The following is a 19717-nucleotide window of genomic DNA, read 5'->3' as shown; positions in this document are numbered from 1 at the left end:
TGATTAAGTGATCAAGGGAACGTTTAAGAGGCCCTATATCTGAGTTTCTCCGAATTCCAAGAACCATAAAGATGATATAAGATGTACAGATAAGTATTCTGTTAATTGAATGGCAGGAATAAACTCAGTCAAGCAACTCTTTCTCTAGCAATTTATATCACTGAAGGTAAATACCGTTTTTGGAAACTCACGGGCCACTGGGCAATCTATCAAAATAAAAAAAATTGCATGAGTAATACATTCAACCAACCGGAAGACAACTGAAATTATTTTACCGCACGGAGGTTTCAAAAATGTCTTGCACAAAATAACGTACAAGTTAAAATAATAAAAACCTAAAGCAATTAATCTTACGAGAGATGTGGGTGGGAGCAGAGGCTATTCGAGTGAACAGTTTTATGGACATAATCTTCCTGCTTTTTATCGATTTACTTCACCCTTTTGAGAAGCCAGCCATGATGAATCGAAGCAATGTCTTAGAGGCCAAAGATTCTTCCTAGGTTTGAGGAACGAAAACCAGCAAATTGTTGATGTGATCAAGGCCTACGAGGTATGCGCTGGGGACGAGGGCGGCCGATGTCCCGTCACTGGGTCCCGGATTCAACTTCTTTACGCTTTGTATATAGCCAACTGATCTGTCTCCAAACAGTTGGGAGTTTAAACAACTTATTATTTACAATATACGATGGGTACCACGCGATTTAAAAGTTAATGAACCTGCACCACCTGGCAGTGCGTACAAATACATGTACAGTACATATTGACCGATAATGACTTCAATGGTGGTTAGATGCCTTGATTAGTCTTCGATTGCAAAGTCTTCCGATTTGCTTAACGTTGACTATTCTGGTAATTTTGGAGACTGAGGAATTTTCAAATCTTATTAATCAATCAAAACCTAGAGCAGACACGTCGAAAATTGTCACCCCAGCATGCGTAGCGCAATGAGTACCCATCATTTCGTTGAGCAAATGCGGTGTGGAAATCGCAGGCTCAGCTCACGTCAGCTTTACTTGGAGTCAAAGTTGAAGTTTTGGTTGACATGCGTCACACAACACAGGCTGGCACAATAGACAAAATGTGACTTATATGAAATAGTTATAAGAAATATCACAGAGTGACTTATGAATACGAAACTGAATGTATAATTATTATTTAATGGTTATTATTGACTATTTTTGTCAGTTATTTTTAATTTTGTTTTTTTTGACTGAAGAGAGAACATTTTATTACAAAAAAAAAATTCAAATTTCAAGTTCAATACTTCAGGGACGGGTAATATTAAGCGAAAGTTGAAAGATTTGTTTAGAATTTAAGAACCCTTGTAACTTTCCACACAAAAAATTTTAAAAATAGATTGTTTAGTGTACATACTAAACGAACACGAGTAACCTTATCGATCAAGCCGAACTTATTCGTTGTTAAGCCGAACGATTGGCTGCACGGATGGTGTATATTTAGAACCCTGTCACATAATGTGATATTTCAAGGAATCTGTTCTGTTACATTATGTTTATTACGTTTCAAGAAACAATGCCCTTTTGACATAAAATGTCTCGAAAAAACTTTCTTCACTACAGGTATGTTACTCCGAGCAGAATTGCACTGAAAAAAGGTTTGCACAGCGTCCCAAAACAGGAGTCTTTGTGTCAAAGGAAATGTGATATTCCCAAAACGAAATATTATGCACGTGTCGACATGTGCTGTTTATAAGAACAACAGTTTCCGGCTACAGGGAAACAAGAACATCACAGTTTCATCGGCACGACAGAACTGAAACACTGATAATGTTTTCATCCTTGGCACAAACCTGCTGGTAGTTAGGTTCACCATTTACATCAATGACTAAAAATAAATGCTCTTTAGTTCTTGAGGTTGGTATTAGCAGTAAATGTGTTATACTGTGCCAAACAATTTCACTAGCTCATTCTTTGTACTTTAATAATTGGCAGTGATCGATTGAAATCCAGTCTACGGGAGAGCAAATAGCCAATCACAAATCATAGATTTGAAACCTTTCTGTTAAAATGGCTTACAACTGTGATTTATCTGTTCATCTTTGATCAATACTGACGTGTTTATCAGATATCAAAATGCTTTTCCTTAGTATGCAACGGAATTATGAACTAAGAGATCGCAACTAAAAATATCTTTAGATGAAACAAATTCTAGAAAGCGAAAGTGATCGTACAACCGCCACACTGACAATTTCATCTTACAAATCTTTTTTGGTGCCCTAATTTTAGGAGCTGTGAGCGGATGCTGTAGAAATCTTGGTTTGTTCGTTCCCTTTGAAGATATCGGTTTTTTTTTAATATTTGTGAAAAGAGAGACTTAACGGAGGAATTATCTGCAGGTAGTGTGAGGCATGTTTATTCCTTGTCGCACGCTCAGAATCCGTTATCGTTTGTTTTGTTATAACCACTCTGCTATCTTAGAGATATCGATTCGCATGAAAAGAATCGAAAACAAATAATAGTGAAACAATAATTTATACCCTGCAAACAAATTACTTGTAGTTCGTAACAGTTTTGGAGATCATAAAAAAATTCCAGGACAAATTTAGAATCTTTTCCAGTAAAAATAATCTTTTCCTCAAATCCCTCACCAAATTCAGAATTATATTCAACCGGTTACAAAGATGGTACGAATTCTAACGGTTAAAATGTTACGGACTCAAGCAATTAGTAGGTGAAATAAAATAAAGAGTGCGAGCATTATTAACCGGATTTGCACCTCTGTTTTCTTCGAAATTAAACTTCCCGTCGCTAAATAAATTGCATCTCCCTCGAACCAATATGACACAAAACGTACTTACGTTAAGCTGGACAGCAGAACACGATGTGCGACCTCAACAAAACGAGAAACCCACGCAAAAAGAACGGATAACGCTTTTGTGTATGTATCGCATTGAAAGGAGTGCAAAGAATTAATTAGTACAGCGCAGTTATTGTTTCCAAACCCCTGTGTTCATAATAAATTCTATGCGCATGATTATCAGTGGTTAGAAAAATCGTTTGCGTATGAGACACTCTCGCCAAAACTTCACACGTCTGATTAATTTTCAAAATAATTTACTTGTTTTTGCGTCCTGTGTGAGAATGAAGAGCAAACTTCCACAGAGCGCAATATATGTTCGTGTTTAAACTTTCCCCATAAATTTTCGTTTCGATATTAAGGCCGACGCAAGCTTAAAAGCATAGTGCTTCGCTAAATATAATAATTTTAATTATACATGTTGCAAAAAAATTAAAACGAAACGGAAAGAGTGATTTTGAAAGATATTCTCAAGTATCCATCAAGCTGCATCACATTTAAATAATAATTTTTCAGAAATAAAATTCCGAGGTAAAAGACGTATCTTATCATTGTCGCTAACTTCCATACTACTGAAGATTGACTTCAAGTACTTTAGCGTACTTTTTTGTTGAAAGCTCGCAACGTTTTTGAGTTAATAAGCTCTACAAAAACGCTTATTAAGTTAAAAGACCGCCTGCATTTACAAACATTCTCAACAGGAAAAACGCTTTCTAAAGAAAACTTCAATCCACAACAAAAGAAGAAGATAAATGGATAACACAGAAACCAATACTTAGAATTAACGTTTTTGTTTTCCTTTATTTTGTCGCGAGTACTGCTCGTTTCGTTTAAAGTAATATTTTGTATGCCCTTTCAAAGCAGCGCATTCTCGGCGGGTTATAATATATTATTTTTACAGACCTCCCGTGCCGCAACACCTGCGACTAAGGAAGACAATTTTCAATTATTCCTTTGTTAAATATGAAACATTTTTTCCGCTATAAGTTTACAAACATTAAAGAAAAGAAACGTTAATCAACTTATTGAAAAAAGAGTGGACAGACAGATAAGATACCAAGCGGAGAATATAATATTAAATAACTGCCCAACCTCTTTGTAAGCCAAGTGACCAAAGGAGGAAAAAAAGAATGTAGGAGATTGAAACATTGACCCATGCAGTTTTGAAACAAACGCGTTATTTCAGAGTCCTTTTACGTTGCAGCCAGGTGCCTTGAGAAAGAAAAAAATAGTCAACTCAAACCTACGAGAACGAGTTAGTAAATCGCAAAAAAGAAATGCCATAAAGACATGTATCATTCTCTTCCTCACGTTGTCAACGAATCTCATTACCGCTTACATGAAGTACAGCTTGGCCACAAGTGACAAATTGACAATTCAAAAGAATTTTCGTACATTTTCTCGGGTAATGTGACATCTTGAGTTTCATTTAGTTCTTTCATTTTTGGGAGCTGTTATACTTCTAAGCTTGCCTTATGAATGCCTCCAAAGTCAATTGCACTCATTGAGAAAATGGTATCAAGTCAAATAACATCATTCACAAACTTCATAGTTTCTCTATATGACCTTTAGTAAGGCTTGGGTAGAAACTCTCATAACTTTAGGATGGAATATTCCGTACGACCTCGAAACCGGTTAACTGTCGAAAGCCTGTAGTAAGCATTATCGGGGGTCACGTCGCCAGCGCGCGAGAACGAGACTAATATGTTAATGTTCTTCGATAAAATAGATAACTTCCTGTATGTTTCAAGCCTTCGATCAACTTCAGATTCGATTACCGATCGTTCTGGCGTGCCATCCATCAAAATTGGAAAGAGGGTGGTTAGAAGTACTTACCAAAGTGACATATTTCTATTCGGAAATTGAACCCTCAGCTGAAAAATTAATGTTTTCCATAGATGCCGCTCCAGCAAATTTTTGTCAAAATGACGATTAGAAAAATATGTTGATATCTGAAACACTTTTATTTCCATGAAAAAAATCTTCATTTTCTTAGCATGAAAACATTCTTCATTTGGGATGCCAGCTATCAAAGAAGTTAGTTAAATCTTTCCTACCATAAATTACAGCTAAAAAATGTAACCCCTACGTAAATAATTAACGGCCTCCGTCGTTTTCAAATTTTGAGTGCCTCGTTTTCAACTTTTGTGCCTCGTTTTTCCATTTTGAATGCTTCGGTATCCGACTTACGATTGCTTTGTTTTCAATTTTTGTTTACTTCGTTTTTGACCTGTCGAGTCCTTTTCAACTATTTTAAACTTTGCAGTTCTCCGTCTTCGAGTTGTGAATGCTTCATTCATTTTTGACTTTCAAGTGCTTCGTTGCTGAGGTTTTCGAATTTTACATGTTTCGCTTTCGAACTTTGAGTGCTTCGCTTTCGATGTTTGGGTGCTTCGTTTCTCACTAATGTACTTCGCGTCATGTCGAATTTTGAGCGCTTTAATTCGAATTAATTTTGAGCTTTTGTTTTCGACTTTTGAGTTTTTCTTTTACTCAAGCTTCCCTAAAAAAGGCCGAAGGCCGTTTTTTTCTTGGTCGCCAAATATGGGATCATAGTTCCAGGCGTTCCTAACGAAGACGGTGGAAACTGGGGATGAGAATTGCGACAGTTTGCTCATCTTGCTTGTTGCATGAAAAATAAGGAATCGGAAACCTAGAAACGGAAACAGAAACGGAACCGAAACTGGAAATTGGAGATGTTTTGAGGGTGTTACCGATAATCATTGCTGTAGCAAGACTTTCTGGTTATTTGCCAGCGCGTCAAAATCGTTCTTTTCACCTCCAAATCTTGTTTTCCATTGGATACGTATTCTGCGTCGAAATCTTTTTTGAATTGACCTACAGAGAACTATAGCTAACACCTCTACTTGATAATGGAGTCAAGATGACTTCGAAACGTCGTACTTTTATTCTTTTAATATTCATTATCAAACATATTTCAAAATGTTCTCTTATTACTGAGAGAATATTAAGTAAAAAAAAAAAATAAAGAAAACCAGAAACCAAAACGACAATATTTCACCGCGTGAAAGAGCCTACGTTTGTTTATTTAGGACACGCATGGGTTCTTCTTTATCAAATGAGCCTATACATCACAGTTCTACACTTTCACCAGCAAACAACAAACTATCCTGTTGTTATGTACATGACTTTATAAAAAAATCAGAACATAACCGCTGAAATTCATAAAATCAGCTAATGCTGTTCCGCATGTACAGTTGAACTTTTCGTCAGCGACCACCCAAAATGTCACGCCTAGGTGGTCGCTTACGAGAACTTAGACCATATTGGGTCAGGATTTTGTCTCATTAGCATATGGAAACATGCAGAGACTTTCCCCATGCGCCAGTGCCCATCTAAACCCATGTAATAACTTTTAGTAGCCACAAAAATATTTAAGCTATCTTAAGTAGATATTCGGAGTACCATGGTTCGCTTTAGCCTGCGTCGCAGACGCAACCTACCGCGGGTTACTAGCTATTTAGGGGTAAATTTCCGTCTGCAACGCAGGCTAGGTTCGCTTCTGATCCGATAAACTCCCTTTTAAGTCGAACGGAACAACACCAATTTCCGCTCTATACCATCTGTCAAGTGGTCGCCCTACAGGAGGTTAAAAACAAAAGAAGATTTGAGACTTTTAGCTCTAAATGTGGTCGCGGTCGCTTACGAGAGGTGGTCGCTTACAAGAGGTTCCAAATATAGTGATTTGACTTGGAAACTTTTGGTATTTTGGAAAACTGGTCGCTGAGGAGAAGTGGTCGCTTACGAGAGGTGGTCGCGGCCGGAGGTTCGACTAGAGACTCAAGCTTAAATTCAAAGCATAACAAGCTCAAATTTTCACAGAGACTCACATTTCAATCGACCCGTCGCTTTGTCGTCATCTACAGACAAAAACAAATCAATATGTTTTGTACAATGGGAAGACCTTTCCAAACTCAATATAACTGAAAACAGTGAAAACTTTTATGTCCATAAGTCGCGCCTTTCCTTGAAAGGGCTCCGTGTATCATCCATCTCCTTTTGGCAATCTCACTGTGATCCCTGACCCAAGTTGCTACATTCACGCGTATGTAAAATTCTCGCAGAAAAGTTTTGTTCCGGACGATCAAAAAGCGATAATAAGAAACATGGAGACGAAAAGTCTTCCTTGAGCAATTATTGTCAGTAACACCCTCATAACATTTCCAATTTTTTTGTCTGGTTTCGGTTCCGGTTCCGTTTCCGTTTCCGTTTCCGTTTTCGGATTCCGGATTCCGGATTCCGGATTCAATATTTTCCGAACACCCGAAACATCATAATTAACAGAATGGTGTGTTTTGTGAGGAAACTTTGGAAAATATAACGCCTTACACGCTCATCTCGTATGAATAAAAAGATTGTAAAAGTTTCTCGATTATGTGATTGGCTATCAGTAAAATAAGTTAAATGTAACATTCCTCCAGTTCGTGGCGTGACGGAAGTGTAACGTATTCACGTCGAACAGTATCGTAACGAGGTTTTTTTTCCTATACTCACGCGCTTCAAACAAAAGATACTGATTGTAAGCTTACCACTTTATACTGATTTGTATAATATATAGTTTCTTCCCTCTTCTCCATCGCCTGCCATATGGCAAACTTTCTCGAAAGCTAAACATTATCACATTCCAACAGATGAATTTTGCAATGTGGGGGAGGATGCAATACGGATTTTAAATGAGACATGTCGTAAGGTCAAGATCACCTTTGAAATGAAGTACTTTTTTATACAGCTTTAGTTTTATTTCTTTTAAAAATTTCATTTTGCAATTGACTTTGAATAAATGGTCCCTTATTCTGGTGATTCCCTTGTAATCTGCCTTAACGAATTATCTAAACTGTACATGTTGAGAAACTGAAAGTGAATAACGTGTCGTGATTTCTGGTTGAGCAGACCAAAATTTCGAAAAGCTTTGCGATCGTTTGCCTTTCATAATAATGTATCACATACAACATACACATTTTAAAACATTATAACAATATCACGAGACCTTGCGTGGTTGACCTCCACGTGCAATTGAATTATTTAGATGTTGTTTACTTTAGGTACCAGGGAAGCTTTTGACTACAAAGGAATCCACGAGGAATCCTTCACCGGCCAGTTGCTATACGAAGACCACGCAGACATGGCAAAAATCCATCGAGCTTGATCTATAATATTTTTAAAAGCCACTCTCAAACATTCTTCAGGTTTAAGGTTTCGAAGTTTTCAACTGCGTATCACCTTCCGAGAAACGATGCAAAATTACAAATCCGCGCTTTTGAAGCTCTCGCTTAAAAGAAGTCTGCAAAGAAGCTTTGGCTGTCGATCTGATGGAGCTGTTCAACAAGACAATTAATTACAAATCCTGAATAGCACGCAAACAAGGGACAGCATTTTCCCAGAAACTGGTGATGCGATTTGAAGTGAGAAGTAATTAAAAGTCTTACATTCCCGGGAACTTATTGCTGTGCGTAATGTTAACCAGGTCGTCGTAGAAAATTAAACATTATGAAACTGTATTACCTTTCCTTCCTCGGCTCCTGGCTTTGATGCTGTTCCCCTCTGTGGCAATTCCTTCGCTCTGTCCATGAAGCTTCCTTGTTCAGCGCCCTTCGTGATGAAAATTGACAGGATTAGCCGCCTAGCGCTGTTTCTTTGTGAGGTAGTAGAACTGGTAGTTTTCTAATTAAACTCACACGTCAAATATTAACGCGTTGCCACTATTGACAGCGACCCTCCTGATGATTGAAGACTGTTCATCCTGGAAACAGGATGTGGCGCGAAAATGATCGAAAATGAAAGCAAAACAAAGCAATCACGATGGCTGGAATGTTTAGATCATGAAGGAGTTATTATGCTGAATTTTAATGTTGACTTCAGACAATGAGGAACTTATCTAAAGGTAAACACAATTTAATTTGGAAGAAGGAAATGCTGTTGACATTTACTTGATATCTTCGACCTTTAACTCTGTGTAGGACGAGTGCGTGGGGGGTGAGGCGAGGAGCGGAGGAGGGGGAGAGGGAAAAGGTGCACTTTGTGGCGTTAACACGCAACAAGTACCGGTCTTCGACCAACGGTGATTCTGACTGCAAAATGTTTTCAAAAAAGTAAACCGAACCAGGACGGACAATAATCAAACGAAATCTCCCTCCCTAGGCTGTGCGTCGCACATTAAGGGACCGTTCATTTTTTATAAGGTAGGGGGGCTGGTGGGATTTTGGGGGGGGGGGGGCACGCAAAAAAATGGCTTTCGAGGGGGGGCCATCCCAAGAAAATAAGGGGAAAAGGGGGGGTCACTTGAAATATTTTAGTAAAACTTTAAAATAGGACAATGTTTGAATATCAAAAAAATTGCTATAGAATAAATATAGAAGGCAGGATACAAATTTATTACAAACTTTCCTTCTGCTTTAAAAAAACTTTTGGCGACAAAAAGCATTTGTAGCTACTGAAAAGAAGTATTTAACACTGTTATTTTCGAATGCAACTTTCACTGGCAATCATCCCCATCTTTGCTGTCGTCGAGTTCTTCGTCGCCGCTTGTGCTGCTATGGGAGTCTCTTTCACCAATGCTGCAAGAAGCAGCAATGCTTTCCGTCAGGGTGTACTCTTCAGGGTACATGAAGGTGTAAACATAATCTCTGACTTCCTGCTCAAGGATGGTGGTGATTCTGCTTCTTGCAGCATTGGTGAAATAATTCCCTTCCAAGAGCTGCGCGATGTATGGCCCATCTCTTCTAAATAACGACGTGGCAACATCATCAACTTTAATACACTCTTCCGGGACAGCCGTTCTAGGAGGGTACACAAGGCATTGTGGAAGATCATTTCCTAGCGGGTTTCCAACACAGATTCCATAAACTCGTTGGACGTTGTTTTCAGTCCGCCTCCTCTTTCTTTCATTTGACTTTCTGCAGCTTTCTTTTTTCCTTCTCCTTTTGTTGATGTGCTGTTTGAGTATGCCCTTGAATATGCTGTTATAATTGCTCTTCTCATTTTCTAGTGCTTCCATGTCCTGCGTGACCTTCGTCAACTTAGCTTCTATACATTTGATCTGTTTTACATTAAAACTGTGGGCAAGTTCTTCGCCCTGCTTTAAAGCAAGCCCATTGGACTGAAAGAGTGTGGAATCGTGTTCCTTTGCATCTTTCAATATAACATTCAACTTTTCCACCATTGCTCTGTGCTCTCACCCAGAGAGCGTTGCTCTATTTGCAGATAAGTTTATTGTCAAATCAAAGTTTGTGGTGGATTATCTTCAGCATCTTGAAGTGCTGGAATTTAAAACGAAAAAGAGAGCAGAAGAAAAGGCAAAGTTAAGTAGGTACGCAAAAGATAAATCATATAAGGATTATCCTTGGACTGAGTTGTGCGAAGATCTAACCAAACTTAAAAAGCTACGTGTTCCAGAACTAAACAAGTACTTGAACCACCACAGGCTGAAGCAGCATTTGAAAAGCAGCAAGACTGAGAAAGTAAAGGCAATTGTAAGACATTCATGCTTGCAGCAGAAGAGTCCTCTCAGAGCTGGCCAACCAACACTGAGAAATGTCAGGACATTGACACAAAATGACAACAGAGCAAGTGCTGACAGCACTGAAACGGATGAAAGTGACAATGATGAGTATGACAGTGATGCCATTGCCTCTGGGGGAGGAGATGACTCAGGTGACGTCATTCTTGCATTCATCAATTCAGATGAGGAAGATGCCAATGAGAGGCCAAATGTCACACGCTCAGGGTGAGCCATAACTAGGAGATCCGAAATTGACTTCTCTTTCTTTTGATTTGTTTTTTAAACAACAGCTCTCTGTAGTATAGGGATTGTAAATATTGTCTTCATAGTGAGCACAATAACGTGAAGTAGGGAGATAATAGAGAAATATTAAAAAAGTTGAAATCTAGAAATTGTTTGTTTAATTTTTTTTTGGGGGGGGGTCATCCCAAAAAATGACCGCTATAAGGAGGGCCATGTGAAAAAATTGGTAAGCTGAGGGGGGTCATGCGATTTTCAAATGGTGCTTCCCAAATCCCACCAGCCCCCCCCCCCTCCCTAGTAAAAAAGGAACGGTCCCTAATGTCCCTCCTCCATTTCTACTCCCCTGTCCAAAAGAATAGACCACCAACAAATTTTCTACTCCAATGTTTTTTAAACTTATATTGTTTTGTGTGACACCTAACCTTAGTAGAAATGTTCACGTTTTGAGTCCATCGACTCTCTTTGGTTTGAATTCCAGTCAAAATGTTAACTAAAATAGGTCCATAAAGCGTGCTTGTGAGGGGATTGTTACCACCATTTGGCCTATATCTCAAATGAAGAACATTCGACCAAACGAAGCTGCCTGAGATAATAAGTATTAGGCCCGTTCCAAACGCCGCTCCATTCATGCGCCGAACCTAACTGATGAGTTAAGTACAGCAGAAGAGCGGCGTTTGAATCAGTTTGGTTCGGCAGGTTAGGTTTGGTGCGGCAAACAACATTAAATTCGGCAGGGTCTATCGCACTATGCGACGTTGGAGCGGCAGCTGATTCATACGGCGTTCTCCTCATGTGTCGAACGTAATGCATAAATTACTGTAATGTATTTTTCATATAACGGGACTCGTGATTGGCTCAAAGTTGAGTGGCGTGACCAGTCATGTATGAAGCTCAAAGTCGTCACTAAAAATATCAGTATGTCCTCGATTTATGAGAAACGGGACTGTATAACCGAGTTTCTTTAGCGCAAATTCATTTTTTGGTTTTTCTTCGTGACAAAAACCCAGCTTATGAGATTTCCTTTTAACAAGTCGAATTAACCGGGATAAAACCTGTCTAAATACAAACACTGAACCTTGAGTTTGGTTTGAATCTGCTTCCCTAAATATTGCTATAACAGCGAAATGTTAGTCACAGCTTTTCTATTTGGATAGAGTTCTTGAATTCAGAACGCATGTTTTCTCGTCGAAAAATTGTTACCACCGGCTTCCCGAATTAAATTCGACGCAAGTACGCCGTCTGAACCAGCCGTCGCTGCAAAGTCGCTCTAAAGTCGAACTTTATCAAGTTTGGTTCGGCGCATGAGTGGAGCTACGTTTGGACCGGAACTGGCTTTATTGGGTTGCGTCCGCGGGCAAGTGAAACACTTGGCTATTTACAGTCAAACCTGTATTAAGTGTACCCCATATTAAGTGGAAACCCTCTATTAAGCGGACAGCAGTGCAAGTCCCATTTTTCTTTTCCCACATTCACTGTAAAAAAATACCTGTATTCAACGGACACCTCTATTAAGTGGACACGGACACCTTAAACTTGACTTTTATGGTCATTTCTATTGTTAGAAACCTGTATCAAACGGACACTGCAAAAAGAATGCATTATCTTTTTTTTGTCCACGTTTTAGTAGATCGGTTGTTTAAGTTTCCCAACAAACTGAGCTGTCACAGAAATGCAATATTTTGTTATTCGGTTTTGTTTTTACAGAACTTTTGTTCTTGTTTGATTTTGTAAACCTTCAAGTGATTCGATCAATATAGATATTGTTACTGTATACTTAAATAGCTTTACCTCATATACTTGTCATTGTTTATGGAAATATGGTATTTCAGAGTTCTCGACCGTCCACGAGAATGCTATTTGACCCTTTCAAGGTCTTTTGATACTGACGAATATTGATATGACCCTTTTCAGACGAATTCTGAGGGAACCTGTTTTCAACGGACACCCTGTATTAAGCGGACACCAGCACGGGTCCCGAGGGTGTCTGCCTAATACAGGTTTGACTGTATTATCACTTTGAATTTGAGTTTGAGAGAGAGTAGAAAGGTTCTGTTTCTAGCGCTAGCCTTGGGTGTGGGTTGGATGTGTGTTTATATCGTGGAGTTGAATGGAGTACGAAGACTATTGGAATACTGTGTGTAGCGGCCGCCTTTCTATGCAGAACGGGGCGCGAGAAACATTGGTACGATCCACATGTCTAACAGTTCTACTCAGGTTTATTTTCCACGGTGTTGGGTCGAATTATTACAGCTTGAACATGTGAAAGTTCAAAGTAAGGCATGACAGGATTTCCTTACCACAATGTCCGGATAAGATTGTCAAAGACTGTAATGGAACGTACTTGGGAATGGCTTCGGGTGAGGCTTGAGTAAACAGGTAACAAAGCTACAAATACACACTGAAAATACACGGACGTTGCGAAAACGTTCTCCTAGCACGGGGAGCCCCTCTGTTTTAAGTCCCGTATTAGAACTAGGGGATGACGGGATGCGTAACGCAACACTGAACGACTGAGAAGGCGTTACACTGTGTCAAGCCGCACCAAATTAGGTAGTTAACGGGTGTCTCGAAAAACAGACCTCGAAAACACAGACCACAGACCACAGACCTCGAAAACGCAGACCTCGAGAGATTTCTTTGGTACCTGTGTGTTTTGCGGCAGGTTTCTTTCACAGGTCACAGGTCACAGGTCACAGGTCACAGGTCACAGGTCACAACCAAAAAGCACTCAGTAAAACTCGCGATGTAACAACTTTACGAGATTCCCAAGAGGTTTATCGATTTTTCCACGCAACAAACCCTAACTAAAAAGGTTTTACTCTATAATTTTAATGAAAAATTTCTAGGGGTGGTATATGTGCGAAATGGGTTGAAATGTAGCTTTCAGACATGTAGTGTTACATATATTTTATCGTAATAAGATAATTCATTATGATAGCAAATTGAACTGTTATATTTCTATCTTTTCTTGAAATCTTTACAACAAGTATGTACTAAACAGAAACAAGAGGGTCCGCTATACCTCTTCTGAAAACAATTTCACGTAAAAGTAATTGGCTTTTTCACCAATCACAAAAAATTCGAAAAAAGCTTCACGTTCACAGAAAAAAAAGAAGCAATCACTTTTCACATAAAAATGCAAAGGCTAAATCTTGTGCCACGTAAAAATACAAATTCTATCCACCCTTCGCAAAACATACAGAACCCTTTATTTTGATGCATCAAAATGCCGTGCGTGACACATCGTGACAGACTAGATTCTAGGCCCCCTGGTTCACTGTCAACATCAGTGGAAGCCTCTTTCGTTTTCATATTAAATTGAAAGGCTACAAACAATTTATGTTTTCAACAGAAATAACTCTTGGCTTTCTTTGGATCAATTTTTTTTTTATTTCAGTGCTACAGCTGATTTCCCCTATGCGTTTTTTTTTTTTTTTTTCAGAAAAGAGCTGTTATAGCTACACTTGGGACGCACCTGTATGCATCTGTTTTATGACGTTTTGTAGCATTTTTTTGGTGACCTGTGACCTGTGATCTGTGATCTGTGACCTGTGATCTGTGAAAAAAACCTGTCGTGTGTTTTGATCTTTGCATATTCTAGGGGAGAGGAGAAAGTTTTGTCTTTTGATCCCAACATTTGATCGTTCGTCGTGGTTTTCTTCTAGACGGCAAAATTCTGTACTTAGAGCCAAAACGTACCTTCAAAGAGATTTAGATGTTAAGAAAAAGGCATCAAGTAGACTCGACTGATGGTTAAGAGATTTCTTTTTAATTTTTTTTTTTTTTTAACATTGCACTTATAATAGTGTTTAAGTGCCCGGCAGCCGGTCAAGGTTTTAAAATAGAAAACATGACTGGTAATCAAACCTTTTTTGTAGTTTAGGCTGGTTAAAAAGCACTCCGGATAGCCTGTAACACGATACACACCTACATTATCTATAGTTTTTGTGTTATCACTGGCCACTAAATTGTAACAAACAAATGAGATACATACTTAAGAATTTCAGAGGCGAAAACGAGACTCATATATTCATATTTCAGTATTTCAAGGTCTGCGTCTTCGAGGTCTGCGGTCTGTGGTCTGTGTTTTCGAGGTCTGTGTTTTGAGACAGCCGGCAGTTAACCTTTAATACAATGGTGCATTACTGTTAATGGACCTTAATGTAACTTTGCCTTTATTCAGCAGCCGTTGCCACTAAATTGAATCAAGTCTAAGTTACTATTCAAAGGTCACTATTAGCGCAGTAACATACGAACAGATAATAGAGCGGTTATTTTATTAATTTATTTTTTTTCACCGAACATGCAAAGTCTACTTGAGATTTGCGGATATTTTCTAGACTGTTGAGTGGGATAGTAGCTTGCCCAAGTTGATAATAAGAGAACAGGTCTTCCAATTTATACGCGTTTATATTGGAACAGAAAAGCTTCTGTTTTGAAAAACGGACTGGATTGAGGCCAGTTTCGACGAATTATCATTGTGTGAAGATTTCGAACACGTGTACTTCGAAAGTGCGTCCACGGCGTCATGTCGACAAAACCACCTACTGCCGGGAGGTATCGTCAACAATTAAAATATTGACTGCCATCTCAGCAAGAAAATGACCGCGGTAAAGAGCTGGCAGATAACAGGGAAAACAATTAACGACAGTGCCGTGAAGCTAGTTTTGTCCAAAGGAAATTCAAATTTATACTTCCAAAAACAAAAACTCATTGTTCCTTGGTCATATCGCCAACTCCGTATAAAATGGGTTTTCTGTCCTATTCTCTAATCGTTATCTTGGGCTGCCTACAGTTTTTCCTAAAATTGAAATCCTTCAAATTCTGAAGTGAAGAGCCACGACAAAACATGTTTAAAAATAATATATAGAAGAGCCGTCCACTAGCAAATAGAGATATTAAAATTTCAAGAGGTCGAAAAAATTGGAAATAAAATATCTCCAACTGAAACAGTACGGAACTGAATAGAGTACAAATTGTCCTTTTCCAGTAGAGTATAGTGTACTGATGAGGTAGCGGCCTTGAGCTGCAAGCGGAAGTGCTGAAGGAAACAGTGTGCCTAACCTGTCTCAGGCTCTAGATCAGGGGGGACATCGAAAAAGCGGATGGCTGACCAGCGGGGTCTGGGAGAGTTTTCTTTCCCAGACCCCTCCCACTTTTTCGATTAACCCCACTGAGCGAGTGTCTGAAATAGGCAACGCTGTGCCATGACCAAATCTCAAGGAATTACTCCATCTTAACAAACATGCTTGGACATGGACATCAAATCATTCCATCGACTGATAAGTGTTAGGGTCTGCTTCATTCACTCATAGCGCTAACAATCAGCTACCCAATGCAATCAGCCGAGTACATTCTTCTTCGAAAAAAGAGGGATTACGCTTCTTCACTTTGAAATTTCGTTTTATCACCTAGCTAGTTTTGCACATATTTTCAATAGCTATCTTTACCAATTTTACCCACAGTAAAAAATTGAGTAGGCTAACGGCCGAAAGCTGCAAGGTGTAATTTTCAAGTAAAATTTACGGGGTCAGTTTCTTGTGGAAACGTAAATTGCTGAAAAGTATGTGACAGCTCAGTGAAAGCCAAGGGCAACACATTTCAACCTTCTTGTCTCCTTTCAACGATACTAATGAAACACAGCCAGAAAACACCGATAAAGTTCTTCACAAGAATTTGTCAGTGGAGTGTTAATTGATTATGTGAGCCGAATTGTAGCCAGGATCGATAGGAATCCATTGACGGTATGTTCAATTTTTCATACATTTTTTTACAACACGTCCTTGCCGTCTATTGGGAAAATTACAGACGATTGTACGTGAGGATTATTTCATCTAGTTACAATTTCTTTAGTAAAATCGTTTACCTAATGTATTATCTTTACAATTTGTCAACAACGTAGCAATTTGATCTTTAACATGAAATAAAATCATTTAACATGAAACGCTTTGAAATGTCCGAACAGATCACTCCGAACTGACAAATACCACGTACAATAGTGTGATTGGCTGTGCATTACAGTTCATCAGATTGGCCAAAAGTAATCACGTGGTACGATTTCGCGCCGCGGACGCTGTCCGGGTAAGCACGGATAAGGAAAATTTCGGACGTTCACCGATTGGCCTCATTTTTTCAGCGAAAGGCAATCATTATATCTAATGTACAAATATCACATTTCTCTGGATCAATTCGATTTTTTTTTCATTTATTGGGGGACGATTTTCAAGGTTGCCATAAATGTCGGAGGCTGCCAAAACGTAATTTTTTATTCCAACAAGCTGAATTTTTACATGCAAAAGTACCATTTTTCTTCGATACTTAGGTTTAATAGTTGTATTCCGTCAAGGTTTGACGGAGTTGCGAATTTCCTAAAAAAACCTCCTGCCAAACTCCGGAATGAGCGAAGCGTGACAAGAGATTGTCAAGGTAAGCACCTTGATAATTCCTTGTTAAAAACTATTGTGGGACCTAATCTAGGATCGAGTCTATGATAACTCAAAAGTACTAACATCCATGTAAATATTTATAGAATAAAATTTGTGGGCACTCTCCGTTGCTTCCCATACAAAGCCCCACGAATTTACCAAATATTCGCCATTTTGATGGCAAACAAAGATAACAGCGGTCTCGCCTATCACCCACGTTTGAACCATAAACACTTGGAAAAAATAGCCACGGCTAAAGGTCAAACTATAGATTGTAAATAAGAGTTTTTTTCCACGGTTTAACCGTTAATTGGGGTAAAAATCTACCTTCATTCGGCATTTTAAGTCGTCAAAGCGATGAATATTTACTTTCCACGACGAAATGCAAATTACTGTAACTGGAGAAGTTTTTGTTGCGATGGGACGGCCGAATACTACATTTAAACTGATTTCTTTAAATATATTTTCTAAAACAAATAACTGTTTCTTACCTGGGAAAACACTAGTCTCAGCCTCTCTGTAAAAGCTATCTTTTAAGTTTGTTGGCTTCTTTTAGTTCCCAATATGACGGTATTATTAACGGAATGTTTGTTTTCAAAACCTGACTTGTTCTTTTCATTTGTAATTGAATTTGACTGTCAGCTTGAGAACTTTCCTACGACCCAGAAATTCATTATACTGGGCTTACTTTTTTTCAAAAGATTATGACAGAAAAGACAGTGGCAACTGAGCTGTAGAATAAGCAGGTGCCTGGTCGGTACAACTGCTGCCACAGCTCCAATCTAAACGGATAATAATATATGGGAGAGACAATTGATGGCCGAAAAGTCAGATGGTACAACTTTAGACATAATCTGTCACTCACATTCACTGAAATAAGATTGAGGCCGTCATCGTAGAAAGAATACGAGTAACAGCTTTAGTCCTGTTAGTAACGCAAATACGGCAACTTGTCCCTGAGTAAGGTAGCACTCACACTACGCCGGAGACATTTGAAAACGCAGCTTTATCTCTACGGTTAGGCTTACTGTCCTCACTAATCCGTCACGAAAACGGAGCTTTTCGAAAACGCTCTTCAAACTGGAGGAATTCGAAAACGCCGGTTTTTCGTTTTCATGTGCACGGACTCACATTTCGAAAACGAAGCTTTTAGCAAACGATGGCGACACGACGATCATGTGACTTCCCTGACAGAGGTTCCTCAAATCCCAAGTGACCGGTGATCGTTGCGTTTTTAAATTCCTCCGAACATATATTCCAGCATATTTTTTAATTCAAATGGAGGCTATTGTGTTTATTATCCTTCAGTTGTTTTTCGTAAATTGAAGATTGATAACTCGGATATTCCCTAGTATCCAGTCACGTGACGCGCGAAGATATTTGATGGATTTTAACCACTAATATTTGTTTTCTACAAGATATTTCCGCGAGCAACTATCAGCCCACAGGCCCTTGACAGAAGCACTCCATTGTTTACAGATGTCGAGCTCATATCGTACCCGTGCAAGATCGTACCACGTGATTAGTTTCGGCCAATGACTACATAGGATAATTTAATGATTGACTTAAAGGACTGATACGGTTGCCCTCACAAATTTTATGTTTTAAAAAACAAATGTTAGCTTGAGAACGATGTTGTAAGGCTGGTACATGATACATCTAGTGCTTTAGACCATAAAATTTCTACTATCAACCCATGGGACCGAGATAGAAACACGATTCTGCGTCGATGGTAGTCTGTCCAAGATTGCCATGCATACGGCTGGTGCGCCTGAAATTTGAATTGACCAACCAGGATTCATAAAGAAGGGAAAATGTATTGTCCTGAGGCCAATGTATGTTTAAAACAGGAAAGGAAATGAAGCCGGGCAACTTTCCTCACTGGAAACGGCATTGAATATTCACGAAAAGGGATTTAAAATTCAAAAAACCATTCCAGATTATAAAAGTCATTTGCAGTTGCAAGCTTTTATTTTGGCGCCAAAAATGGGTCGCCCTTGCCTGTGGAGTGTCGCCAGGCAGGATAATAGTTGTGTTAGTTTTAGCAAAATATGTTTTTCCTCGTCGAATTAAACCCATAATCGTATCTATAGTAAAATTGTCGATCGTGATTGGTCCTCCGCGCGCCTATTTGTCACGTGATCGGCGCGCGATCACGTGGGTGTCCAATTATAGGTATCCAATCCACCGTAGGTAAAAAGATGGCGGCTGTACATTTTACCACAATGCCACGCGAACCTAACACAGCCTACAAGGCACAAATAAAGCCAAATTTTTATATCATTTGTCCCTGTACTAAGGATATTAAGTAGCCTAGGTTTGAAGATGTTATAACGTTTCTGTACGTTTTTATGAACGTTGTTTAGGTTTTCGTGCGCTAAGAACTATGGGTAAATGTACCAGTCGCCATCTTTTTTCCTACGGAGGATTTGAACCGTTTGTAACCGAATACCTGTAATTGGATACCCACGTGATTCGCACGTCAATTACGCGCGCTTTAATGGCTTCATTCGCAATGTTTCCTACGGTTTTCAAAACTTATGAAAAGCGCTACAGACGCTTTCGCTCAAAAGGAGTTTTCAAAAGACATTTTTAACTCCGAAATTTGTTATAGATACGATTGATTAAAAATTGGACCTCTTGTCGTACAATTCAGGGAGTAATCGTATTCGTAATTTCAAATTGGCCTCGCGCTCGTCCAATTTTAAAATTA

At 39.0% G+C, this 19717-nt stretch overlaps 1 protein-coding gene across 4 annotated transcripts in view; it reads right to left on the bottom strand.

Moving 5' to 3' along the window:
• Positions 1-17768, bottom strand: part of LOC110040614 (sodium- and chloride-dependent GABA transporter 1-like) — a 33768-nt gene extending 16000 nt beyond the window's left edge. The window contains exons 1-2 of one of the 4 annotated variants that reach the window (XM_020745875.2): positions 17496-17768; positions 8341-8427 (exon numbers count right to left, since the gene is read on the bottom strand). In XM_020745875.2, the coding sequence (XP_020601534.1) occupies positions 8341-8406 (66 nt within the window). In that variant the 5' untranslated portion in view covers positions 8407-8427; positions 17496-17768. Of the gene's footprint in view, positions 1-174; positions 207-2818; positions 2932-8340; positions 8723-17495 lie in introns of those variants that run through there. The other 3 variants (XM_089298044.1, XM_020745874.2, XM_089298046.1) reach the window with 3 other exon arrangements.
• Between the last annotated feature and the right edge of the window lie 1949 nt (positions 17769-19717).

This window comes from Orbicella faveolata, unplaced genomic scaffold (assembly GCF_042242905.1).
Source record: "Orbicella faveolata isolate gen_17 unplaced genomic scaffold, um_ofav_v1 contig_3, whole genome shotgun sequence".
Taxonomy (NCBI): domain Eukaryota; kingdom Metazoa; phylum Cnidaria; class Anthozoa; order Scleractinia; family Merulinidae; genus Orbicella; species Orbicella faveolata.
This window is presented reverse-complemented; position numbering and strand designations above follow the sequence as displayed.